At 48.6% G+C, this 27012-nt stretch overlaps 1 protein-coding gene across 1 annotated transcript in view; it reads left to right on the plus strand.

Moving 5' to 3' along the window:
• Positions 1 to 3379: 3379 nt before the first annotated feature.
• The window catches only part of Cdh13 (cadherin 13), a 959427-nt gene continuing 935794 nt past the window's right edge, over positions 3380 to 27012 (plus strand). The window contains exon 1 of the mRNA XM_075977426.1: positions 3380 to 3836. Within this exon, the coding sequence (XP_075833541.1) occupies positions 3792 to 3836 (45 nt within the window). The 5' untranslated portion in view covers positions 3380 to 3791. The remainder of the gene's footprint in view (positions 3837 to 27012) is intronic.

The following is a 27012-nucleotide window of genomic DNA, read 5'->3' on the forward strand; positions in this document are numbered from 1 at the left end:
ATTTGAAAAATGTATCTCTGCTAGACAACATATTTACTGCTATCAGTCCACAGGAGCAGGCATATGTGCACATGCACACACAAACACACATACACACACACATCCTATGTGCCTGTGCACATATATACAAGCATGTGAAAATCCACAGCCATCTCTACCCACTCCGGACTATATTTGGCGACATCATCCAAGCAAAGGAAATAGTCCCCATCCCTGGCAGCCACAGGAGGCAACTGCTGGCTGTTGAATATCTGTCAGTTCTCCGGCCAAGTTGAAGTGCCTCAAAAGAGTGTGAACCTCCAATGGGTCTAAAGACAGTTTCACGTCTGTGACAGTGGCTGGACTTGCTGAGGGCTGGTGTCCAGGAGGCAGAGTGAGGACAGGTAGAGAGCTGTGGTTCTCTGAACCATCATTATTGGTCCATTGATTAACCCATCAGCCACCCCCCCCCCATTAGGGACCCAAATAAGGGAAAACAAGCTGAACCACACAAACAATAAATTTCTTTTTCAGAAGCCTTTATCATCAGAAGCTTTGGTTGATCAAAACTCTATCCCATGCTTTATGGCCAAATCACATTTGCTGAGTGTAGAGGGGAATAGAAGGGAAAGGCACAGAGTAACACCGAGCTTTGCAGCCATCCTTGGAGTGTGACCATAGTAAGAGTCCCATTTCATTGAATGGAAACAGAGCCTTAGGGTATCGAGGCTATAAGTTCCATGTAGGTGGAACCTGCTGGCCTCGCTCCAGCCCTCATCCTGCTGGCAAGACTCTTCCTACCATTTTAAGCTTAGAGAGCCAGAGATCACCACGGGTTTTTGGGAGCACCTCAAAGCTTGGAAACTCAACTCTCACCTGCCTTGGCGAGTCAGTTTATGGAAACTGGGGCAAAGAAAGAGTAAGGACCAGGCATCCTCAGAGTCAGAACTTGAACGGAGCTTTTCTGCTAGAGAGTAGACGTTCCCAGGCCAGAAGCTCAGGGACGCTGGTGGATGTTGGTACGGGAAGGTCAAGATTTCAGTCCACGAGCTGCATTTGTCTTTGCTGAGTCCATAATGCTCACAAAGGCATCCGTTCCCTGAGGTTGATCACCTCAGCTGTGCATGTGTGTGATGGACTTGAGGTCAGGCTGGAGAACTGCCCTTGGCCAAGTCAAGCCATCTATCTCACTCCTGACTTGGGGGAATATGTAACTACTGGTCTAATTAGGACAAGAACCATAGGCTTCTAACTCCAGTAGGGCCTATTCTGAAGGGCTGTTCTAAGGGGAGGTCTGAGACAGACAGGGCCTTATTGGTTAAGTGCATCTACTTCACATCTGTTTCTATGCTCCCTTCCTACATAAGTTTCCCTGAGAACATTCCCCAGTAAAGGAACTTGCACAAATGCCCCTGGTCCCTATTTCCAGGGAAACCAACTAGCCTGTCAGTGGCCATGAAGCACCCCAGCCTTGCAGTGATACCTGTCACTCCCAATCACAGCTTCTTGGCTAGGTCTGCTCACGTGCCCCACCCCAATCAGAAACAAGTCTAGCCCTGACATTTACTAAGAAGGTGCAAGCCTGGATATATTTGGTGAGAAGCATTAAGTGTGACGGATTGGGGAGAGCACAGGAAGGCTGACCAAAGGGTGAAGGCAGGACACCAAATTGTTATTGAGTACAGCTTAGGACCCTGTCTACTCAGAGAGGAGTCTCCCTGGATAGAGTGGTTGTTATGGAGATAAGGGAGGACTGTTTTATTCCACCAGTGCACAGTCACCTTGTTCTCCCGTCCTCCGAGGTGAGTTGTCCCTCATTTTCGGTTTCCCTGTCTGTTTGCTAATCTCTGTTCTCGGGGCAGCTGGCCCCTGGTTGACCAGATGGCTGTTTTCCTGGAACAGAGACTCAGAGATTTCAGATATCTTTATTTGAATCTTTTTAGACTCCATGTTTGTTCCTTATCTTTGAGTAGCAACATGGGTATGGATTTCCATACACATGGCTCATACTATCCTCTTATGTCATATCATCTACTAAAGACCATATTTATTGAATGCTCAGGATAGATGGCACTATTTAGGCAATAAGATGAATGGATGAAGGAGGAGTTTCCTCAGCATCTTCTGTGGACTCTTTGGGTGGCATTGCTATCTGTAGAGTGTGCAGCTAAGACAGCCAAGCTCTAGACAGCAAAATATTGTCATCGATGACCTTGGGATGACATGCAATGACCTTATGGCCAAGAGCCAGTCAAGGGAAGAATTTTAGAGAGTTTGTCAGTTTGGATGTGTGGATGTTTGTCACTGAATCCTCACTCCGACTCTAGGAGTCTAGGAGTTTTAACCAGAAGACAAACAGAAATGCAGAGGGTCTGGGCAACTTGCTGCTGAGTAAAGATCTGGGGTGTCAGCAAGCTATCTAGGCTCCAGACTGTGCTCCTCCTCCCCTTCTGCTACTTCTTGATTAACTTAGCCATCTATTCTTTAATATACCAATCGCTGTCTCCATGTTCCAGGCCCTGCTCTGTATATTGATCAGGCTGTTTCTCAGACCCATTGGTACTGAGCATGGCCCGTTGTTCAGTGTTCTGCTATGGCAGATGCCATATAATACATCTGTCACAGTCCTGGGTGTAACTTATACACATGTCTACAACAAAAGTGATGTCACCTACTTTTCATATTGCTCTGACCACCTGGAAGCTCATATCCAAATCGCAGCCAAGCCGTGGCAGTTTGGAGCTAACCTTGTAGTTCTCTCAACTCGCCTGTGGCCCAGATTTTCTATCTCAGGTAGATAAATTCCCTTTCTTGTAAAAACACCGTGAGTCCTTTTAGGAAGAAGGCTGCCTGAAAATAAGGACTGTACTGCCTTAGCCTTAGAACTCTGTGAGAGAAGGCCCCCCATATGTCCCTGTTACTCTAACCTCCAAGATTCCTTGAGCCATAGCTAGTACTATTCTGCGTCCTTCAGAACTGCTCAGGACCTCTGAAAGGTCACATCCACGGTGCGGGGGGGGGGGGGGGCAGGGGGGACAAAATTTGCTCAAGTCATAGTCCTGGCTTTGGTGCCAGGCGCGTGCTTGTGGAGTGGAGGCCAGTCACTCTCTCACCTGAGCAGTTAATAAAATCTATTGCTCCTTGATGGATTTTTCCTGCAAGCCAGAATTGATCTGTCCTCTTTGTGATTTGTGTGATGGTAGAAAAACACCAAACACCGCTGTGGTAAAGCCAGTTTGGGGGAGGAAAAGAAAAAAAAAGGAAGAGGGGAACCAAAAGGCAAAGAAATCTACCAGCAAGGCTTTAAGGACATAGCGGGCTGGGGCTGCTTGGGTCATTTCATGTGATTTATTGGGAATAAAGTGGATCTTATTAACATTTTAATAAAGATAATCTTTTTACACTGTGTAAGAAGTGGCTGCCAGTCCCGGGTGCAATTCCAAGGAAAGTGGAATAGGCTTGCATTGCCCAGCCTGATTTGTGAGGCTGGGTCCCAGGAGTCCAAAAAAAAAAAAGGCAACGTGCTGCTTCCTTGCTCTGAGGGGGCTTACCCCCACCCCCGCGAGGTGCTTGCTCCTATCTGCCATGCAAAACGAGGGAGCGTTATGAAGGAATCCGTCTTGTAAAGCCATTGGTCCTGGTCATCAGCCGCTACCCAATGCTTTTGCGATGCTGCCGCTGATCTATTTGGGAAGTTGGCTGGCTGGCGAGGCAGAGCCTCTCCTCAAAGGCAGGCTCCCACGGAAAATATGCTCAGTGCAGCCGCGTGTGTGAATGCAAACGCCGCCAGGCGCTTCTTCTAGTCGGGCAAGATGCAGCCGAGAACTCCGCTCGCCTTGTGCGTTCTGCTGTCCCAGGTAGGGAATGCGAGCCGCGGGCAGCGCGCTCCGCACCAGCTTTGGCGTTCGGATCGCCCTGCTTGGCGATGGTCAGGAGAGATCTGAGGGTCGCGGGGCTCCTGGCGCGGCCATACAGGCAGAACCGGCTTGCTCAGATGCGAGGTCACCCCCAGCTCCGATCCTAGAGGGGCCTGTCTCCGCAAGCCGGCTAGTCTTGGTGTGTGTGTGTGTGTGTGTGTGTGTGTGTGTGTGTGTACACTCGTTCCGGGGAGGACAGAGCCTTTTTGCAAGCAGGGGCGACATCCTGGCTGACATCAAGTGAGGTAACTTTGGTTCGCCTCCTCCAGAATCTCGTGTATCGGGTACACACTCCTTTTGAGACGACTCCTGGGCGTTGTGCTTGCCCGCTTAGCCCAGCGTCTTAGCCGGGAAAGAGCCATTGCATTCGGGATCGCGAGCTGCTGGACTGCCGGGCTAGGAGAGGCCAAAGCTGGCATCACTGACTTCCCCGGGTCCTCTTTTCGCCCAGCCTGGCTGGCAAGCAGCAAGGTGCCTCACGCCAGCGGATCTCCGCAGCCCGGCTGCTGCTGTCGTTCAAAGCCCAGGCGCTCGCCGCTCCCGCATTGGGGTCTTCCGGCTCTCTAGCCCTGGGCTCGGAAGGGCCTGGGAGCAGTCCCCTCTCCAGTGTGCAGGCCCAGTACCCCAGCTCCTTGTGTCCCCATTGTCCAGCCAGCTGGAGCTCCTGCCCGAGCCCAGGCTGCCGCCTCTGTTGTCTTCCCCCAGGCGGGTGGCGCTGAGAGCAAGGAAAAAGTTCAAGCCTCCCCACCAGGCTGCAGCTGCTTGCTGGGTGACCCTCCAGACTGCTGTGGTTCCAGGGCAGGATTGACAGAGCAGGGGAGGCGTGCCGGGGCTCTCCTCAGCCGGGCTGAAGCTCAGAGATCCCTGGAAGTTTGGGTATAGAAAAGCAATGCTTAGGGGACAGGTACAAGCTTTGGAGGCTAAGAGGGCACGCCCAGCACTCCCCTGGGGATGGATGCTCCAGAGAGCATACTGGCTCAGTCCCTCCTTGTCCTTTTAGGCACCCTCTGGGACCCAAAGCTGGCAGCCTACAAGTGGGTGGGAGCAGCAGTGTAGGGCCATGCAGAAGGGAGTGGAGAAGAGAGGGAATGCCCGAGGCATGGGTGTTGAGTTTCTGGCCAGGATTCTTGGTGCCGGAGGAAAAGGCACATGGCTGAGCACGAAGTGGGAAAGAGGAAAGGAAGTCAGGGTTCTAGGTAGCCTTCTAAAAGGAGACGCCTGCTGAAGAGAGGCTAGCATCCCAGAAATGCAATGGCCATAGAAACGACTCGTGTGTGTGTGTGTGTGTGTGTGTGTCCCTACCAGGATCCTGCAGAAGAGGAAGATGCTAACTGATGGCCAGGCTTGCTTTCCCATCCTGACTTCTGGCATGTTCTTCTATGTACACACAGTCCTGGGGACCAAACAGTTGTTGCTCCTTCCTTACCGGGAATTTGCTTGCTGATTGTCTAGGGGTCCTGTTATGGACCCTATGCTGCCGTTTGAACCAGCTTTCCACACCTCCAGGGCTCTAACTATCCCTAAGGTCATACATTTCCCAGTTAGCAAGGTGGGGCAGAGCAACGCTGGATGGAAAGATCCAAGCAGATCCTTCTTGTCCTCTGCTGCTCATAAAGCCACCGTGGGCCAGTTCTTCACTCTGTTTGAGTTCCCAGGTTCTCCACAGTCAGAGAATCCATTAACATCAGCCCGGAGAACTGCTGGGCTGCTGAGTGGACAAGGCTGCATGCAACAGGCAGCCTTAGGCTACGTGTTTCACAACGTCCACCTCGCTGGGAGCTGTTGGCCTCTGGGACGTGGACTGTTGCCTTACCCGGGGACTTTCATAGTTTTCCTGTCTTAGTATGGGTTTTTCTCCCTCAGTGTGATTCCAGGGCTCATCCAAATTAATGCTTTTTCTATGAGAAAAGCAGACTGTGGGAGAGCTTGCAAAAGTCTCCAGGACTGGGGCTGCGGGCTTCAAACAGGGCGCCTCTGCAAAGCAACTGGTGTGTCTCCTCCTGCGGGGCAGGCTGGCACAGGTGGCTTTGAAAGCACACTCGGTTGCTTCTGAACTGGAAATAAGTGGCCAGCCCTGAGGGGCTCATTTCTCTCTTTTGATTGTCGTGCATAATCAGGGCACGAATCTGCATCAGGATGGTAACTGATGTTCTCCTGGAGGCCGCACCTGGAGGGGAAATAGTCTCTACCCATGCAAGGTGCGACTGAATTCACCAGCAAGGGGTTTAAGGGCAGGGGGTTCTTTGTGCCATCCAGAAAGGTGGGTGTGTGCATGGTGGGGGGGGTGAGATCCTGGAGCCGGTGAGTCAACAAGCCTAACCCAAACTTTCCCGAGGCAGAAAGAAAACAGAAGAAAGGGGAAAACAATGTGATCGAGTGAATTAGTCACTGCCCTGCGGAGCTGGGGCAAGCCCATGTGTGTTTTTCCACACAGCAGGCACTGGGCCCAGCTTGGAAGCTATGAGCCTCTGGCTGCTCATTGGCACACTTGCCACTTTCCAAATTTGGGAGGGTTGGGGGTGGGGGTGGGCTTCTAAACAATAAGGCTGGAAGACCTCTCCTCTCTCCTGGGGTGCTCTGGGAAAGCCTGTCCCGGAAGTAGCGGCTGGAATTTGGCTACCATCACGAATGTGCAACAAATGAATACAGAAGTGTGAGTGAGAAATTCCACTGCGGCTGGGATTGCCCACTCCCATGAGGCGGCACTTCCACCCAGCCCAGCTTCTCACATGCATGAGCAATCCCCCAAGAATTAATTCCTAGGGAGTGGCTCAGGTCTGGAGAGCTGTCCCCCCCCCCCAAGAGTGCCCAAAAGTATTTCCATGGAAATCTGTGCTGTTGGTTTAAAGTGGAGAGTTCTTTCTGGGAGTGGGCATCTTGCCTTCCAGGACTGCAAGTGAGTCCCCGCATCTTCTCATGTAGCGGCCGCCCTGCCCGCTCTATTTTAAGAGCCTGGTTCATGTGCAAAGCCTTTCCCATGAGGGCAGGGACTTGGAGTCTGAGAGGGCACCCCAGCCTGTGACTTCCACTTGGAGCAGCCTGCGCCATTTCAGACGTTCCAGGGAAACATGGGAGCAGAGAAAGTGCCTGCTGTGGTGAAAGTTCGCATGTCTGAACATTAGTATCAATATTTTTAGAAAATCCCAAAATAGTTTAAATATACTACTAGGCTGAATATGTGACCTGGATTTGTGTAGTTCCACCGAGTTACTGGAAACCTCCAAAGTCCTCTTAGCAGATCTTCCCTCTTCTACCTCCTTCCTTCTTCCCATTTCCTATCATAAGCCCTCCTAAATAAAATCCATTTCCTTCTAAAAGCACCTTTGCTCTGTTAGAGTAAAATCACCTACCCCAGCCCCTCAAAAAAATCATGCCCCACCATGGTGCGATCTGTCTTCAAGTACTAGGTCTTGGCAGTGAGAAGCAATCAGTCGCCTGAAGTTAAGGGAGAGCCCAGGTCTTGAAAACCGTACTTTTCCTTTCTATCTGAAAACACAGCTACTCAAGAGCCCGGATATCTTCTGTTGCATGGAAGGGAAGGGAACGATGAAGCTTTGCTTTCGGTTCCTACCTGATGACAGGCATATTATCTTAACAGCCTAAAATTGTTCTGTGGTTGTGTGTGTGCACACATGCCCATCTTTGTGTTTTGATCTGGTTTTTTTTTTTTTGTACCTAATGAAAATTTTCTCCAGAAGGGGGCTCCATCCACAGCCTTACAAAATTCCGAGCCTGCAGGACTTATTTTTGAGAATTCCGCTGAAGCGAAGCAGGTTCATCAGAAGGAAATGCTTTCTGTTCTGGGTTTTCTACTACACAGTGTCCCTCGCTCATTTCCCATGGTCTTTTCATCCTCCTTTTCCCTTTCCCCTCGAGGCTGTGGTCTCCGTTCTATCTTTACTCTTCCACCCCGTGTCCCTGGAGGGTGCGAGCAGGGACAGCTTTCAAAGGACTTGGCAGACAATGCGGTCCTGAGCCAGGAGGAAGTCAGGACATTTCCTGCTATTTTGATTCTGGTTAGACCTGGCTTTATTCTTTAGGCTGCAGAGTCAGGAACCATTCTGCCTGGGAAGGAAGAGAATTTTTTGCCAAGACACACCTACCAGAAGGGTGAATCCCTCGGTGACAGCTGGTGTTTCAGCTCCTATTGAGAAGGAGAGGGACATATTCGTCTGTCATCCAATCACAATGATCAGTCCAGCAGAATCGAATCAAGCATCCAGAGGCTTGGGCCCTCTTTCACTTAGCTGTCAGCGAGGTGTCTAGATGCCCTGGTGAATCGGATCTACTGAGGGGTACTGCCAGCACAATTCCCGACTGCCTGTTGCCTCTGCCACCAGAGATACGGGACGGTGGCCGTATTCTGTGGCTAAGGATGAGAGTCAACCTTCTATCCTAGATTAAGGCTAATATGAAGAAGTGACATCTCAGACTTGTTCCCACCTAGTCAGAGCCTGGTAGGTGGGGACTGGGGATTAGTCAACTGAACCTCTTGTCATCTGCTTGATGGGATCTATCCCAATTCTTCAACTCCAGTTTCTTGGCAGGAGTTCAGACTGGCAACCGCTGGTCAGTTCAAACCCATGGAGGTAACTGGTGGCCCAAATCTCCTAAAATTCATGACATCAATACATTTAAAAGACAATCCAGATTTTCTTTATTTCTTGAAAACTCAGAGGCCCTGACTATTTAAGTTCTCTACGCTGTTTGGCAGGACCTGAGTTGCTACTGCCCCCTTCAGGCAGAACCTGTTTTGCATTTGGCCGTAATTCCCCCACCCCCTTCTGGAAGCACTCTGCACACCCACCGTGGGAATTCTGCCTACTTGATCCTACAGCTGCCTGATCCTGCTATCATAAACACAGGCTCAATAAAACCCAATGTGGACAACTTCTTAGAGCTGTGCTACTTTAGAAGGAAGCTGCCTAGGACTGGAATATTGGCGGGGAAGGTGCTTGTGGTATAAGCATGAGTTCTTGAGTGAAATCCCCCACACCAAGCGTGACCCCGGCACTGTGAGAGGTGGAGGCAGGAGGATCACTAGGGCTTAGTGGCCACCAGCCTAGCTCCAGATTCAGTGGGAGAGCCTGTCTCAAGAGAATAAGGTGTAGAGGGGTAGCGCAGGACACCCTATGATCTCCTCTGTCATCTGAATGTGCGCACACACAAGCACACGTGTGTGTACCCACACATTCATGGAAGGGTAGTGACACATAGCAATGCTGATGGTGAAAGGGAGAAGCAGGTGACTCTTAGATCCCCACCACGAAATGCAGATGTGTGTTTTGGAACCAAGACAACCCCTCCTCCCCCAGGACATTATTGTCAGTGGCGCTGGGGATGAACAACAACCAGACCGTGGCTCTGCTCATGGTAGCGATGCAAGGACAGGCAGCACCCTGCAGCCCTAAGTCCCTGTGAACTGTGGCATGTTAGAGACACGCTAGGACATGTGAAGCTGGTACGTTATACCCTCAACATCCAGAAGGACCAGCAGCCAGGGGGAATGAGAAATCACATCCTCAACTGCAAATGGAAAGCAGCAAGCAAAGTGGAGGTGGGGCAAGGTATGGCATACTTCCTTCAGCGAGGCTGCGGTCACTCTCCCCAGACAGTGCCACCAACTGGGAACCAAGTGTTCACATACCTGAGCCAGTGGAGGATATTTCTCACGCGAGCCTCCACGCGCTAGCGCTGCCCTGAAACAGATGTTCTGTGTCTGTCCTGAACAGCTGATGCCCACTGCAGCCCTGCACCGCACACAGCATCAGAGCTGTGGCTAAGGTTCTCTGGTTCCATTAACACTACAACAACCTGTGTGTCTCATCCTACTGGAGTGAGTAGGCCCTTGAGGGGTTTGGCTTGCCATACTACAGACCCCCCCAAATGAGGGTAAATATAACTACACATTCCAGAAGTAAAGTGATTTATTTTTTCCCCACTGCCAGCCGAAGTCAAGTTCTTGAAAATTAACATTAGCAGTAGGCATGTTTTGGCATGTCACATCGAATTTCAAAGACACCAGCCAGTGTCACCGATCTGCTGCAGAGGCACAAAGACCCTGTGTCTCCCAGTTGAATACAAGCTGAACTGGGCGGAGGGCAGAAGTCCTGACACATGCCCAGGCAGGGCCGGAAATGAGCTCAGCCTCCTGCAGAGCCTAGAGACCTGGGAAGGAATGCTGCAGCCTTCACCATCCCTGCCTCCTGGTCTCCCAGGCTGTCGTTGCTTCCCTTCCAGGTGGCGGAGAACCATTTGTGTTGTGCGATACAGGACAGAGCTAGTGGCTGTGCACTGGGAAGCGCGTGCTTCTGGGAAACTCTCTGTCCATCTGTAGAGAGTGCCTGGGCATTGTTGTAGAGCCCACAGCTGGGATGGGCTGGACAGGCTCACCCTCAACTGCCATGAGCTGTGGGCATCTGGGGACATCTGACTCAGAGGTGACAAGTTATAGCCTGTGGGCTGGTTCCTGCCTGAAGTCTGTTTTTATAAATAGTTCATTTGGACCAAAGCCATACCTACTCGTTTATAGAATTGTTATGACTGCTTTGTGCGTTAACAACAGAGTTAAGACTGCCTGGCCCCCAATGCCATCTGTCCCTTTATCAAAAATGTCAGCTGGCCCTTGGTTTAACTCAAAATTACAGGCAGAGAGGGAACATAGAGACTTTTCAAAGGGGTGTGCTGAGGGTTTCAGGGATTCTTCACCCCAGGTCCCAGTACTAAAGTAAATTGACCTTAGGAGAACTCACTTTGGACTAGTGTGCCCACAAATATCTAAGATTTCTGCACGGGCCCACTGTGTTCCATGTAACATTGGTGTCTTTAGGGTCCTGTTGCTAATATGGCAGATTCAGTTTCTGTTCTCTTGGGGCTCTGCTTGGCAGGGGGAGGGATCAATATCAATTAATGAATAATTTAAAAGCTAGACAACCACTGTGAAGGAAGGCAATACAGTTGTGTGAGGCTGTGCCACCACAATATTGTGTTTGTTGTCTGGTTTTTTTTTTTTTTAATCTTTCTCCTCTACTGAAATCTCCATCCCATGGTGGCAAGTGCTGTTGTCTTCTGATTCATCCAAGACTGTATCCCTGTGGCTCACAGCAGTGCCTGGCACAGAGGAGGCACTCAGGAAACATGGGTGGATGAACAGATGGATAATGGAAATGAGAAAGGTATAACATTCTGATAAAGGGTCTGGGAGCCTTCCCTGGCAGCCTTGTGCCGGAGCTCAGAGCTTCGGGAATGAAGTAGGTTGACCAAGACCCCAGAGAGGGTAGGCATGGGAGAGGCATTCTAGGAAGAAGGCACAGACTGGTTGACACTTCTGTGCAGAAGGGGATAGCCCAGCCTGGAGAGCGATCAGGGGTGTGGCCAAGAGGTGGGCAAGCCCTTAGGCCTTGGTGGGCCACTTCCAGAGTTTTAGTGTTTGTTTCCAAGTGATGGGTAGCCATGAAGGTCACAAGGGGAGGGTGTGGAGGGACCTGGCCTGATGTCCCCCAGCTTCAGTGCAGCGAATGTCTGGAGTGGGATGTGATTTTGAGACAATATGGGCCTGAGTTCATGGAGGGGAGACCTCTAGAGGGGAGGGGACAAAATGTGAAAGACAAGCTGATGGGGGCATTTTGGGGGAGGACCTGCAGGGTATGGTGTGGCCGGATTAGGGATGTCAGGCAAAGACTGAGGGTAAGGGACCCTGCTTCAGTTCTAGCCTTGCCAGCGGAAACTTGTCACTCAAAGAGGAGCACAGGTGCTGAACATTAGCTGAGCACCTGGGTACATGTCAGGGATGGGGGTGCTGGCCAGACGGTCCATTGCTCAGAGGGGCATCTGGATTCCATGATATGGGTGTTCTCAAACCCTGTCTATGCCTGCATCGGGGATGGGGACCATGGGGTCCTGGATATGTCCTTGATTAGAGTGACCGGGGTGAAGCCCCTACAATTAGCCAATCTCTGAAACTTTTCATGCAAAAGATATTTGCGAGGAGCCTTGCCAAGCCTTTTAATGGTTTTGTGAACATTCAATCAGCAGCGCTAGAGATATTTCTAACATGAAGCAAATAATGATCTACCAGTTTCAGAGTCATTTGGCGAATGCTAACAAGCCTTTCTTCCAGAGTGCGGTGTGTCGCCAGTGACTTCCACGCTCTGAGCATGGGAGAAGAATATCCAACTGGGTGCCAGGCAATGGGGGCTTTGAAAATGCCTAACAACTGGCTCTCTCTCTCTCTCTCTCTCTCTCTCTCTCTCTCTCTCTCTCTCTCTCTAAAAATCTAAACCATGTGGTTTGCACTGTTTGTCAATTTCTATGGTATAAATACTCCCACGGTGGGTGGCTTCCATCTACCAACCTGTAAGTTCCCTAAAACATATGCAATGGGTACCTTGGAAGTGATTATTAACCGACACACACCACGAGCCTGGACGGTTTTCAAGACCTCATTTCATTCACAGTGCAGCCTTCAGCAAAGGAGGCTCAGTGGTCCCATCTGTAAAATGGACTCATTTCTCATGAGAATCAAACTGACAAGAAGAAAAGATGGCTGTGGTGGGGCAAGAGACCCTGTCTCAGCAACAAACACACAGACATGGGGCCACTTGTTTGTAATCCTAGCACCCGGGAGGCAGAGGTAGGCAGCTCCCTGTACGTTCAAGGCCAGCATGCCTTACATAGCGAGGATCAGGCCAGCCAGGACTGTCTAATAAGACTCTGTCTCAAAACAAACCAGAACCTCAAAGGATCCCAAGGTTGATGCTACCTAAGAAAAGGCCCCTGAGTTTGTCCTGGCTCCGACAAGCATACACACATGTATATAAGCTTACACAAAACAGGCACTTCCATGTTCACCTTCACACACACACACACACACACACACACACACACACACACACACACACACGCACACATGGACCTGGAGATGCAGGGAGGCCGGATGAGCTGTGCAGATATTTAAGGTCATGATCACTGGCAAGGAAACAGGCTCCCAGCAGCCCCTAACACACACCCACCCAGCTTGTTCTTCATGCAGGGCTCTGCTGCTATACCACAAAGCTCATGGGAAAGCCCTGGGTAAGTTCTCAGGGCAGTTTTAAGATGGGTTTTAATTTAGCTCTCATTGGTGATCAGGGCTATCTAACCCTTCAGGATTTCTTGCCATTCAAATGTACACTGGTGTTAACACTGCATCTTGGTTTGAGTTCTCCCAAATAACAATGGAGATACAAGCTTGGGTGCAAAAGGACCAGTCTGGAAGGTGACCCAAGGGCTCGGAAGTAAAGGAGCGGAGACAGACGTGCGAGGAGGGATGGCACTAAATTAATGACGCCTGTGCCCCTGGTCTAACACTGTCATGGCAAATGAGCTCACGGTTGCCGGGGCCCCCACAGGAAAATGATGTGAAATTTCCACATCATCCACCTGAAAGGCAGGCAGCTAGAGGTCACCTGTGCCCACCATCTGCTGGTGTTCTCCCCCTGGAGCTCTGCTACCATTCACTCCTATGCATTTCTCTGCTGAGCCTTCGCTGGTATGGTAGCGCATCCATAGTCTGGACCCTGAGCAGGGGAATGGAGAGGCGTGCATGAGTGTGTGGTATCCTCTTCACTACTGTCAGGAGTTCTGGGACTTCCCCAGATAGAGCCAATGACTGAAGAAAGGACTGTGGTAATAGAAATTCCTTTTATGTTTTACTCATTTATTTTTCTTGTTGTGAGTGTGTGAATGTGTGTTTACATGAGCGGGAACATCCACACGAATGGGTGTGCATGCCTTGTTTGTATGAATATGCATGTTTGCATGGGAACATGCCTGTGCATGCAGGTGCCTGAAGCTGACACTGGTGTCTTCTTTGATAACTCTCTACTTTATTGATTGTGGCGAGGTCTCTTCCTGAAGTTAGAGTTCACCAATTCTGACTCATCTAGCTTGCAAGCTCATCCCAGGGATCCCCTCTCTGCCTCTTGAGTGCAGGGATTTCGAGACGCCACCATGCCTGTTTGGTTTTACGTGGGTTCTGGGGATTCAAATTCTGGCCCTCGTGTTGAGTTCTATCACCTGAATTATCTCCTCATATGATGGGCATTCTTTTGAGCCTTCTGATTTAGGGTGAGCACACATCTCTAGATAATCTCTTTCCCTCTAGTCACCCTCTGCTAATGCCCTGCATTGCTACCTTAACCTTGTCTTTGATATAGGACAGATCCCACTACTTTGAGATAATTACCCAGTAAGCAAACTCAGGTGAAAGGAGTGAACTGTGGCTGTCTGGAGGACAGAGCATGGGAGGAAAGTAAAGCATCTGAAGGAAATGGTCCTCACCCATTCAGTAAGTCATCACTAGCAGGCATCTGCTAAGTGTGCAACACCCTCCAAGGCACCAGGAATGCAGAAGTGAGTAAGGTAGACCAGATGCCTCCCGGTGAGCACTCACAGTGACACAAATGAACAGGGGAACCTGTGCTGTCCATTCGGTGGCGAGAGTGCTATGAAATACGACAGACAAGGGATTGGCAGGGAGAGAGGTAGAGCTCCTGTCTTTACTGGCTGCTGGGTAACAGATTACTGTATCCCCATGTTTCCTGAACCCAGTTCTGTCCCTCCCTGACCCCTGTAATCATGTGGCTTGCTTTCAAAGCAATGCCGTGAATTTGTGGAGAACAGAAACGGGGCTTGGTGGATGGGCGTCAGGTGCCGCCTCGCATCCAGCTCTGGACTGTGTGCTGGTCCGTTGAATCTATCTAGAGAAATTCCACTTTGTTTTATTGTTGATTCAGTTCATCTGGAATAATTCTAAATTGGTATTGTTGACGTACAATGGAGCTGAATTTTACTCAGAGGTTGGGTTATAAAGTCAGGGTTTAAAGCAAACACAGAGTTGTCATTAACCTTGAAATCTTTGAAGTCGCCCATTAAGGTGCGGTCTGTGTGGTTTTGTGTATGCAAGCCTGTGCTGTAATCAATATAGAAAAATGTATAATGCATGCAGCCATGTACAGTGTGCATAACAAAGAATACAGGCAAGATATAATTTCACAACACTTAATTGCAGTAGCTACATTGTTCTTTTCCCTTCGGTTTTTTTCCCCCATGGTAAAAGAAAGAGATTTGTGATGGTTAAATGTGTGTATGATGAGACTCCTTGCATTCACTTAAGCTGGGCTCCTAATCGTACTTTCCTTGCCTGGCTCTGAAGTGGGAAGGGCAAAAGGTATTTCCTCTTTTGTGTTCCATCTCATTTTTATCTCCAATCTTAGGCAGATGCTTCAGGGCAGGAGAGCTGCAAAGGCAGAAATAACAATAGCAGATGCAACTGTCTGTGTGGTGTTGACTCTGAGCGAAGCCCCCTTGGACGTGCAGTATTGACTAGGAGTGAGGTGACCTCCGTGTGAGGTGTTGACTGTGAATGATACCCTCTCCGGGGCTTTGAATGCATCAGCTCACCTGGTCAAGTAATGAAGAATCCTCTCAGATTCCATTGCCCACATAGGGGAGGTCCTGGAGGCTGGGTAAAGGTCACACGGTTTTAGGGTAGAGATTCACTCAGTGTCAAGCACAAAAGACCCCATGTTGTATGATTCTATGCCATGGAAGGAACTGTTCTGAGTAGATGAATCCGTAGTAACACAAAACATATATGATTTGCCTAGGGCTTGGGATGGGCAGGAGAGAGGGGCTGTGAATGGATGTGGGGTTTCTTTGGGATGTTAGGATTGTTTTTCAAATGGAATAGTAGTGATGATACATACCTATCATTGCTATGAACATATTATCTAATCCCACAGCAATGTGTATTTTGACAGGGTACAATTCATGTCATATTGCATCTCAATAAAACTAAAGTGTGATCAGATAGAAAACCAAGCCCCTCTGGGTCAGGGCAGCCTAGGCTTAGGGCTTCGGGTACTTAGTGCCTGCACACTTTCTTTCAGGCACTCACCACGAATGGTGTTGTGGTGACAGAGAAAATGGCCTCCAAAGGGAGTGGAACTATGAGGAGGTGTGGCCTTGTTGAAGTAAACATGGCCTTGTTGGAGGAAGTGTGTCTCTGTGGGGGTGGGTTTTGAGGTCTCTTTTGCTCAAGCTTCATGCAGTGTGACACTGAGTCTACTTCCTGTTGCCTTCTGGTCAAAATGTAGCCAGCACCATGTGCCTTTCCATGATGATAATGGATTGAGCCTTTGAAGCAGTAAGCTGCTACCTCAATTGAATGTTTGCCTTTGTAAGAATTGTCATGGTCCTGGTGTCTCTTCAAAGACAAATGGCCCAGTTACATTCAACTTCCATGAATTTAGTCACCCTTCCTGACTGCTGCAACCAAATACCTGCCAAGAAGCAATGTAAGGAGAAAGGGGATTATTTTTTACTCAGTTTGACTCAGTTTCCAGGTATAGTCTGTTATGGTGAGGAAGGCCCTGCGGCAGGAGCATGAGGCAGCTGGTCTAGTTGCATTCACAGTCAGGAAGCAGAGAGAGACACACACAGGGATCCAGCAAGCTTTCTCCCTTTTGCTTGGTCCAAGACTCCAGTGTGACCCATAAGGCAGTGCCACTCACATTCAGGATGGGCCTGGCCTTTCCATCTGAACCTTTCCAGAGACACCATCAGGGGCAGACCCAGCAGTGTGTTTCCATGGCAATTCTAAACTGAGTTGACCTTGGAAATTCATCGTCACCAGGTCCCTATCACCTTCACTTTAGAGAGACAAGGCTATGAGAAACTTGCTGTGTACAAGATACCGGACCAGGATCAAGAACTAGGTAGCTTGGGCTTACTTCTCACCCTTGCTGCCAGCACAGGTTTCTTAGGCTGGATTTGTCCCATTAAAGTCACCTATGAGGTCCAGAGCTGCAGGTAACCAAAGTCCGTTAAGAACAAAGCCAGGGTTCTTCATTTCTCTTTGGTTGATTTGTAACGTGCATTAAGGACCTCCTTCATCCACCTGATTGTTATCCCAGCCCAAGCTCTCTGTTGTAGGGACTGACAGGAAGCCTTGAGACCCCAGGCAGCTCAGGAACAGTGGGGCAGGGTAAAGGACTCTAGCAGGCTGGAGCATGGAGAACATGGAGCTGGCAGCTTCTGTCCTTTACTCTTCTCCCCCTTTTACCAAAACCTGTTAGAATCCATTCCTTAAGCTAGCCCCCAAGGTCTGTTCCATTAGTTGGCCACTGATTTATTCCTAATACAAAACACCAAGGTCCGACAATCAGAATTCATTGTTTGGCTAATAGGTCTAGTCAGGACTCAGCAGCTCACCCTAGCACAGAGCACCCCCTACTACTTAAAACCCCACTCTGCGGAAACACCCTCTCTTGTTTTTCTGGTTCACTTGCACTTGCTGCTGCTGCTTCCGCTGCCTTTGGAGAGAGCCCCCTGCCCCTCATCTCCTTTGAGCTGAGAATTTGGTATCCCAGGTGCCAGCCTCCCTTACATAGGAGGAAGAAAGGGGAATGGTCTTGGTTGGCATGCTAACTGGAATTGTGCTCAAGCCGCTATCTTCTTCTGGAAGGATTCAGAATTTACCCAAATCAGCACGAACCTTGAGTGTTTCGGTCAGTGTGGCAATGGGAAGGGACTTAAGATCTCTGGCCTCCTTGGGGGGTGGGGTGTCTTGTGCTGACACCCAGGACTCACCGCCTTTCCACTTAAGGACACCACCTCCAACCCCTTAAAGTCCTGAAGTTCCTGGTTCCCCACACTGTGGAGATGGCTCCCTTTGCCTTCACAGAGGTGTTAGTTACTTGCATTTTCTTCTATGTTTCCATACAGAGTGGCTAAGTCATTAGCTATGCACAGTGCCTCCAGAAAGGGCAGCTAAAGGCTAGTCTCCCGGCCAGGCTCGGGTCAGTGTTTGGGTTTAAGCTTTGTAAAGGCAAAGCTTGTGGGCTGTCCTGGGTCTGCAGCTCCAAGGAGCAGGTGGGGAGCTAACCACTGGGGACATAAAACTTGTGATCTAGTCTTCCAGTGTTAGGTGACACAGTGTTAACTTTGCCTAGATCAGTGTGTACGTGTGTGTCTCACCCACTGAGCCATCTCTCCAGCCTCTTCCCCCTTCTTCTTCTTTTTTTTTTGTTTTAAGATTTATTTTATTTTTGTTTATATATACTGGTGTTTGGCCTGCCTGTATGTCTGTGCTCCACATATATGCCTGGTGCCAATAAAGGCCAGAAGAAGGCATCAGAACTTTTGGAACCAGAGTTACTGATGTTTTTTTTAACTGCTATGTGGGTGTTGAGAATCAAACCTGGGTCCTCTGGAAGGGCAGCCATTTTAGTTGCTGAGCCATCTCTCCAGCTCTTTCTTCCTCCAGTTCTTAGCCTTCCCTTAGAATAAGTAAAGCCGTGTGAAGGTTTGCTTCTGCTCTCATTGACCAGTTCTCTTGATGTTCCACCTTGTAGCATGCTTTGAAGGGATACTGAGTCCAGAAGAAGCTAATAGGTTGTAGAAAACATGATTGTATCCTTTGTTATTTTGGGAGACTTGGGAGTTGCCCAGAGAAGAGAGTCAGGTAGAAGAGAGTCAGGTAGAGGTTGATGCTTCTACAAATGGATATTTCTGAGACATCCATGTACATTTGAGCTTTCAAAGAGGGGTTCCCAAGGGCTGCACCCTCTTCCCAAACTGCTGGATGTAAGGAAGTCTCTCAGGATAGTCAGTCATAACACATGCAGTGGCAAGCAAGCTGCCAGTCTCTTAGATTCGGGCCCCCAGAAGGTGTGTTCGGTGTCAGCACCATCAAAGAGCCTCCAGTCTGAATTGAGCCACTGGGGGTAGGCCCAGCACTCTGTGTTTGTGGTAATTTGAACACTGGAAGAAGCTTCTAGAATCTCTTTGGCTATTGTGAGCCCATCAGGAAGATTCCTTTGGGTGTCGTTGTGAATGTCTGAAGATGCTCTTGACATCTGTCATGATTGCTTACATGTGAAGTGAGGTCACACGGAGCGACTGCTCCTGGCGGCACTTTGCAATCAGTGTCTGGAGACTTGCATGATGGGGGAGTAGGGTGTTGCTGACAGGTAGCAAGCGGAAGCTGGAGGTGCTGTTCGGCCCCTCCAATAATCAGGAACAGACCCTACAACCACGGATTGATCATTGTAACCCAAATCAGTCAGCCGAAGGCGGAGATGCACTGGCCTAAAAGTACAGCTTCCTCTCTGTCCAGCAAAAGCAGGGACCATTTATCTCTCCCCGCCTCTGTTATCACTAGGGGCCAGCATCTAAAGCTTAGTCTGTGGAAAGGCAGCTGGCAGCACACTACCGTTTGTGTTTAAGGTTTCAAAGGACACGTATGTTCTCTGTAACTCATTCATCTGTCAGGAAACTCATAAGATCCTATGATGGTTCCAAAGTGTTTGGGAGCATAGGTCTGACAGAAGAATCTTAGGATAAGGTTGCAGAGTTAGGAATCGTATTTCTGAGTGTGCAATATGATGCTATCTTCAGGGTCTGGAGGTATTTGCATCTCTAGTAGGCAAAGATCACCAGTTGACCTTACGAAGCCCTGCAAATGAGAGAAGAGCTGAGAATCGAGGCCTCTTCTGCAGAGACTTTGTGCTCAAGCCATGCTCAATGGGTCTGATTTTCGAGCTTGGAATAATCTTTCTGGTGTTTCCATCACACGGAGCTAAAGGTGTGGAAGGCAGCTGCTGTCTAGGCAGTAGGAAGTTGCAGGATGTCAAATAAGAGCATGGAGAAAGAGCATTCCTTACCTATCTTAGGTGAAGCCGGAACCATTCTGGGTGCTTCTGTTTGGCCCTACGGGGTGTTTCTTATCACTATTCCATCTACAGAGGCAACAGAGAGGAATTAGGTGTGTCTGTTACAGGTGTGGTTGGAGGGAGGAGAAAAACAGTAAGCGGTCAAGTCTACAGTGGGAGAAATAGACCCCAGAAGGAAGGGATGGAGTTTCGAACTTGAGAGAAACACGAGCCCAGGTGGAAATACTCACGGCATGGCGTGTTCAGGAGGCAATGGAGACAGCTCTGAGAACTGGCCATCGCAAACGCTGAGCGAAGAAACTGGATCAGTACAATGGGGTAATAGCTATTAATAGTATTGCTCTCATTTTAGCCACAAGCCCTTCTGATGGCTGCAGAAAGTGCCTGGCAGGACACCATGGCCATTAAAAGTTCTGAGCCTTGGGGAGAAGGCAGAATTACAGTTTAAACCCCTGCCTTGCCACTGTGGGCCCAGAATGCCATCTACAAGTGGCTCACATTGTCTGTCCCTGTATTAGGAAGCCTATAAAATGAGGGCAGTGACCCCCACCTGATGTCACTGATAGGAGTATTCTACTGTACTCTGTAAAAATCTGGTCTGAGAAACAGTAAGACCCAGAAAACTCAAAGTTGGCTATTTCTAGTGTGGATGAGTTGAACAGACATTGGTTTTGCAACTTATGTAATGTATCAGTTTTAATTTGAACTTTTTCCCAAAGCAAGTTGTGAGGGGAGGGTTTGAGTGCAATGGAGTCATATGGGAAAAGCCACCCAAGGGGGAGGGAGGAACAAAGGGAAGAGCAACCCAAGGGTGCTCTCATTCAACCAGTTACTACTGTGGTTGTCTGGGCCTTAATTCTCCTGGGGACCTTTGGGTCCCGAATTATCTCAAGATTTGAATTGGCATTGTTTGAAGGCTATCCCGGATGCCATCAGTTTTGAGGCTCCTGAGCTGCTGGAGATGGTCACCAGGTTCAGAGAAAGCACCAGGCGAAGAGGCTGTTAGTTATTCCCTCTACTCTAAAAAAACATCTCTTTTGGAAAGGCAGGGGAGGGTATAAAACTCAGGAAGTTGGGGCAACTCACAAGGCCCAGGAAACTAAGGAATTTACAAGACGCTGTCCAAAGTTGTATGATGAGCCAGCAGTCGCAATGGAGGGGAGCCTTCTGGAGAAGCCCTCAAGGCAAGCACCAGCTCAGGGGTGCAGCTTTTTTGACCGACCAGCCATGCTGGGGTGGGCTTTGCAGTGACTCAGCTGCCTTTGACTCACCCATGCTCTTGGAAGTAACTCCTCACCCACGCTCTTGTTAGTCACCCCAGTGGCCTTGTTAATTCAGCAAGCCAAGGAGTTGAGTGGAAGGATTTCTGTGGTCTGTCATCAGTACCCTGCCAGGGGTAAGGTGACATTCTTTCATGGACAAGGCACACAACAGACGTGTAGATTCCTGCAGTTGCAAGTTGAGCAAGCCATCTGTGAAAAGGCCAGAGGAAATGTGGGCGGATGTGGGAGGGATCTAACTGTGCCTATTGGAGGCAGACTCAAAAGGCATAAAACTCGGAATGCCCTCCGGGCCAGTAATCTCTGTTTAAGTATTAAAGAAACAGATAAGTATGGAAGAAGCTGTGCAAAAATATTTTTATGTATTACACGTGAGAGCTCAAATTGGAAATAGGAGTAATAGCCAACCTTTATTGAGTGGTTGCCTTGTGCCTGGTGCTCTAAATGTCTTACAAATAGGCTAAATTTCTAGCAAATGGAAATTGGTTAAGCAGCTCAATGGAATATTACGCAGCCATTAAAGAAGATGGCTATGAAGATGATCACGGAAGAAATACCATATAAGTGAGAAATGAACACCAGGCTCGAGATGGTTCGTACTGTCAGCTCCTCTTAGCACAACAAGCCTCTGCTTATGGGAAAGGGTATGGGGCATGAGAGGAAAATTATCAATATGCTACCTGCAGGTTTGCTTGTGTAATGAGCTTCTCAGTGCTTCCCCCTCCCCCTCTACTTTTCAGGGCTCCATTGATGTGTTTGTACTGCATTTGTAATGTAAAGAAAAGGGAAAGAGCAAATGAAGGAAAAGATCTCTCAACCACCTCGAAAACCGTGTTTTATGTATCCTGACCCCGTGGTGGCTCGGGGGAAGAGAGCAATGCTTCTGAGAAATGAATCTGGGGGCAGGGTGGCGAGATGTATTGGATCAGGGAAGAACCAAGGCAAGATTGTAACTCGCAAGCTAATAAAGGTCATAGGAAAGGCCAAGTCTGATTTTAGAGGCTTGGTGGTTAATGAGAAGGGGAGGAAAGAGAAATGAAGAAACACGCCCGGTGTTTGCAGGTTGATTAAATAGACGAAGACTATCCTTAGAATAAGTATATAGTAAGTACATCTTTAAATCCTATTTCTCTCTGTCGGTTCTTGCATGTGATCTTGACAATAATTTTCTAGGCTATTCTTTTAATTTTTCTCATCTTATAAGTGAAGTGTTAAAAGATTAGAGAAATAAAGTCACTTGCCCCAGGTCATGGCAGATCTGAGCTTGGATTCTTATTAAATGCTTAAGAGGATGGAGAGAGGATGGATAAGTTGAGAGGTGACTGGCTCCGGTGGCTGGGTTGCTTAATGGTTGGGTGAGGAGATGGGTGGATGTTGGTTGATTGGGTGAATGAGTGGATGGTAGCCGGGGTGGGTGGATGATTGGAAGTATATATTAATGAATAGATAGATGGAAAGATGGATATTATATGTGACAGATGAATGAAGGGGAAGATGCATGTATGTATATAATGGGTAGATGAATAGGTTAAGTGGGTAGATGGATGGTGGAAAGCTGGTTCAGCTAACTACATAGGTAAGAAATCCAGATGGTTGTAAAGTGCAAATAGAAACGAAAGACTGTCAGAAAGCGAGACTCTCAGGTGGTGAAGAAGGTAAGGAAGAAGTAAGATATTGATAAAGAAAGGAAGTCTGGGTGTAAGGAATAGTGTTCACTGATTGTCTTTGAGAAGTTCATCTCAGTCAAATGATGGGTATTGTGTTTACATGGCACAGGAACAGAGAAGCCAGGGCAGTGATTGGTCAGTCCAGAGCATATGGGAGCTTAGTAACTAGTGAGAGGCTAAGGAATATAGGCAGCGTTAGGAAGGAAGAGTGGTATCGAGAGGAGAGGAGGGCAGGAAGAAACAGAAAAGGGAAAACAATTACAGATCAGAGTAGGGCCACCAAGTAGCTGGGATTTGACTCCACTCCGTTTTCCTGTGTTCTTCAGGGAATCCCGTGATGCTCTGCTTCAGTCTCTGTGTCTGTAACATGCAAGGGCAGTTTGACCCCTACCTCAGCGGGTTCCTGGAGGATTCCTGGAGCCTGTGAACAGGCTGAGCCAGTACCTGGTACCCTCCAGGTGGAAACTGAGCAGAGTTTCTAGCCACTCACTCATTTATACTCTGGCATTTCCTGGGAACCACCCCGCAAGCAATGGATCAAAAAACTAAAACTAAAGCTTGATCACCCAGGGCACCCCGAGAAAGCCCACCTGAAGTCACCAGCTGCCGCAGGAAGTAGCTATCTTTACGGAGGAGACAAGCCATTGGGTGCGGTAGCTTTGACTCTTGGAAAGTAGCCTTCTGCGGTTTATAACAAATGAGACACGCTAAGTTGCACTGTTCTTTTTTCTGTTTGGAGAAAAGCATTAATAAATAGATATTGTTCATTACTGGGGAGTTGTGAGGTATTTACCAGGCAGTGGAGAGCAGCTGGAAGCGCAGCACTAAGAACTTGGGAGGTTCTGAGGGGGCAGGGGAAGACCCATCAGATCCTGGTGAGTGCCATGAACTGGGTGCCCTTTCTCCATTCCAGGAAGTTTTATGCTCTTTTAATTGATGTTCGGAGAGGCCTGAGCACCGCAGTCTCTGCATGAGGAATCCTAAAAGCCTTATTAACCCGACCACTTGGCTTTTCCAAGTGCAGTTCCTGCTGGGGCTATTTTGGCATGGGATTGTCTGGACCCCAAGATGCTCTATTTGGGGGATGAAGAGGTTCAGCTCATTATCTTTCTCTGCTTCTGAGTTGTTCTGTCTCTCTCCAAAATGGACTTCCAAAAAGTCCCTTCTGTCCCCAGCTTGCTTTCTCTTCCTCTTTGTCCCGTTAAGGATCCCTCTTCTCAGAGCCACTGGAGAAGTTACCTACCCAGGGCTGATTTACCTAATGTAACAGTTCCTAGTGTATTGAGTGGCAGAGATGACTTCTAAGGCTGGGGCCTGCACAAGATGAGTTCAAAGTGGAGGCCTGCCCAAGGAATAAGTTCATGAGTAATTAAAGTTGTAAAGGTAGAAAAAACAGAAGCTGAGGGGTATTCTGTGGGCTTTTTTGTGGTGTTGAGTCTTATCTTATGGATGGTTATATGTGCATTGTGGTTTTGAATCTAGGACAAGATTCACTCATTGGACTCCTGCTGGTAGACTGTAGGCTTGGAGTGGTTGGGGGTTCACAGTATGTGGGAGAGACATTGGCAGCTTGAGCTCTTTCCTTAAGCATAGAACTTTAATTTTCACTGATGGTCATACTAAAATTAGCACCCTCTTTGGTGGTATTCCAATTATTAATTTAGAAATGTTCTAATAAACACATACATGGTACTTAATAAGTGCTGATCTACCAAACCAACATTTATTGAGTACCGTGTGTATGTCCAGTGCCCAACTATGTGTTCACATACAGTACATGAGTCCAGCCTCTGAATCCAAGCCCTGATTGTAACTGGCTTCGTTGTACAGGAGAGGCATCCCCAGCATAGGAGGCACGTTCAGGTTTAGCATCTTTATCACCATTCAGACCCCAGGAAGCCAGGATAGGCATGTTGCAGTTCAGAAAACTGAACCATGGGGACCTTGCTCTTACAGTGTACAGCTGGCAGAACCAAGATTTGAGTTCAGGTCTCCTGACTCCACAGTGTTGTAATTTTATTGGGAGAGTATATAGATAGTATGTGTCTCATCATTAAATTCTTTCTGTCTGGCTTCAGGGAAAAGAGTTCACTCTGCCTTTCCCTAAGTCTGTTGGGCAGTCCACTGGAACAGGGCTATGCAGACAGTGCCAGGGAGGCTACTGGGCTTAAGTGGGTCAATTCTACCTTCCAGAAAAACAGGATTAGGTAATGTCTCAGTTAAGGATAGCCTTGACCTTGGGCTTTGCAGTAGGCTATTGGTATTAACCACCGGCCCAGCTGTGAGAAGTGGGGTCTTGCCTGGCTGGCTCAGTCCATGGAGGCACAGAAGGGAAGTTGGGATTTGTTGTGAGAGTTGAGGAAGGACCAGCTTTGTCTACTCAAAAGGGCAGTGTTGAGGCCTGTTGTCTTCTTGAAGGCTGTGAGTTTCCTTTTTGGTCCATAAGCAGCAACTTTCTAGGTTGACCTATGGTAGCTGCCTTCCTCAGCCTTCCATGGTCATCAGGTACACTGGAGGCATGCTGAAATTACTGGTATTTTCCAGGGAGACCTTTGGCTCTGCAGAGAAGACACTGGGATGTAGAGTTAGAGCTTCATTTCTCTGCAAGACCCTGGTGCTTCGGAAAAGCATTATTGGCCTGACACTGTGGACTGTCACGGGTGACACCCAGGCCATAGAGAGTCAAAGGAAAATAACAGGCCTTCTGGACACTTTCAGAAGGTGTTTTTCTCACCTAGGCCAGGATGGTTCTGGAGTTTTTTATTGATGACAGATGAGCGGAGCTTGGATAAATGAGAGCCAGTGCTCTTTCTACTTCTTCCTGATTGATGGCTCCAGCAAACCGTTCATCTGGTTTGGAGATGGCCGGGTGGTGCCGCTGTTGCACCCGAGTCATTGAAGATCTCCCCAGTGACATCATTTCAACCTGTGCTTGGCTGGTACTGGATGAGCTGGGCCTTAGATTCCACTCTTTGATGAACAGTCACAGACTGTGGAAAACAAGCCAATCCAGGAAGTAGCTCAGGTTTTCTGTCCAACCCATGTCACTGGCCAGCTCTAAACTAGCATTGCTCCCCCCCCCAGCCCCAATTAAAACAAGCTATTTCTCCCTCCTCACCAGTCTCTGAAGGACACCTGACCTTCTGTGAGTTTCCATTGGAATCTAAGATTCATTCCATGACCGTGGCTTTCAAATGAGAGAAGCCCACTTAATAATGCTGAGCAAAAGATATTAAAATGAACGCAGAAACATTGGACACAACGCACATTGTGTGTTCTTTACATGAATGTGTCAGTTCATGGGAGGCTACCACAGAGGCTGGGGGTCAAGGAGTGATCAAAAGGCAAGGTTGTCCAAGAGACTCCCCCAGACATTACATACAAACTATTACTGTTGCCCATAGTGTCTACCCCAGGGATGGAAGCTAAGTCCCCATGGCTAAAGACACTGCGTACTTCAGACACAGGACCCAGAAGCATCATGATCTTGAAATGACCTGAATAGCTCCCTCCTGAGGACTGGCTTTTGTGGGACCAGAAGATACCATGAACTCTTCCAAAGTAGGGAGACAACCAGCAGGCCATAACACCTATGAACTACAATAGCAACCAGTACGGCACGGGAACCGGAAGTGTGCAATGGAAGCACACATACCCTGGCAGTAGCTAACAGAGGCTTACAACCCTCTCAACAAGAAGGAGCTCCTTGTACTGGAAACCTTGCCAGCAAACCCCAGGCGAGTGAAACCGTGTGTCTTGGAAGAGAGGCTACCATGACCACTTTACTAAACTGGCATCATCCCTCAGTGCATTCTACATGTTTGTCCTCACACCCACAGAGAAGTACAGCTCTCAGTCCTCATCAAGGAAGCTTCTCTTCGCAACAGATGGCAGCCACTGCAGAAAACCACAACCAGTCAAAAGGCAAAGTCCTGGAGCCTAGTTCCACTGCATACATCTGCAAACTGATTTCTGTGCCTGAGAGTCAAGTGACATTTTGGTTAGCAGGACCAGTTCATGATTTAATCCTCGGGATGATCTTTCTGGCTGGAGTTTAAGTGGCTCAAGCTAGGTTCTTTTTTAATTTCCTTTTTGGTTTTGTATTTTTTTTATTTTGTTTGTTTTATGACCTAGGGTTTCTTTGTATAGCCTTGGCTGTCCTGAAACTCACTCTGTAGACCATACTGGCCTCAAACTCAGAGATCTGTCTGCCTCGGCCTCCTGAGGGCTGGGATTAAAGGCATGAGCCACCACCGCCCCACCAAAGCTGGGTTCTTCCTTAATGGCAGGTCAGTTTCCAGCAGTCCTGGTGACAGTCATACAGCCTTCCTCCAGTCTCTCTTGGAAGGGATCATTCTTTTCTCTTGAGCAGCTTCGAGCCAAGCACGTAACATTGCGAGATTGTTTGAAAACTTCTGTTGGCTCTCAGAATGCAATTCTGATGGTGCTGAAG

This window comes from Microtus pennsylvanicus, chromosome 6 (assembly GCF_037038515.1).
Source record: "Microtus pennsylvanicus isolate mMicPen1 chromosome 6, mMicPen1.hap1, whole genome shotgun sequence".
NCBI lineage: Eukaryota > Metazoa > Chordata > Mammalia > Rodentia > Cricetidae > Microtus > Microtus pennsylvanicus.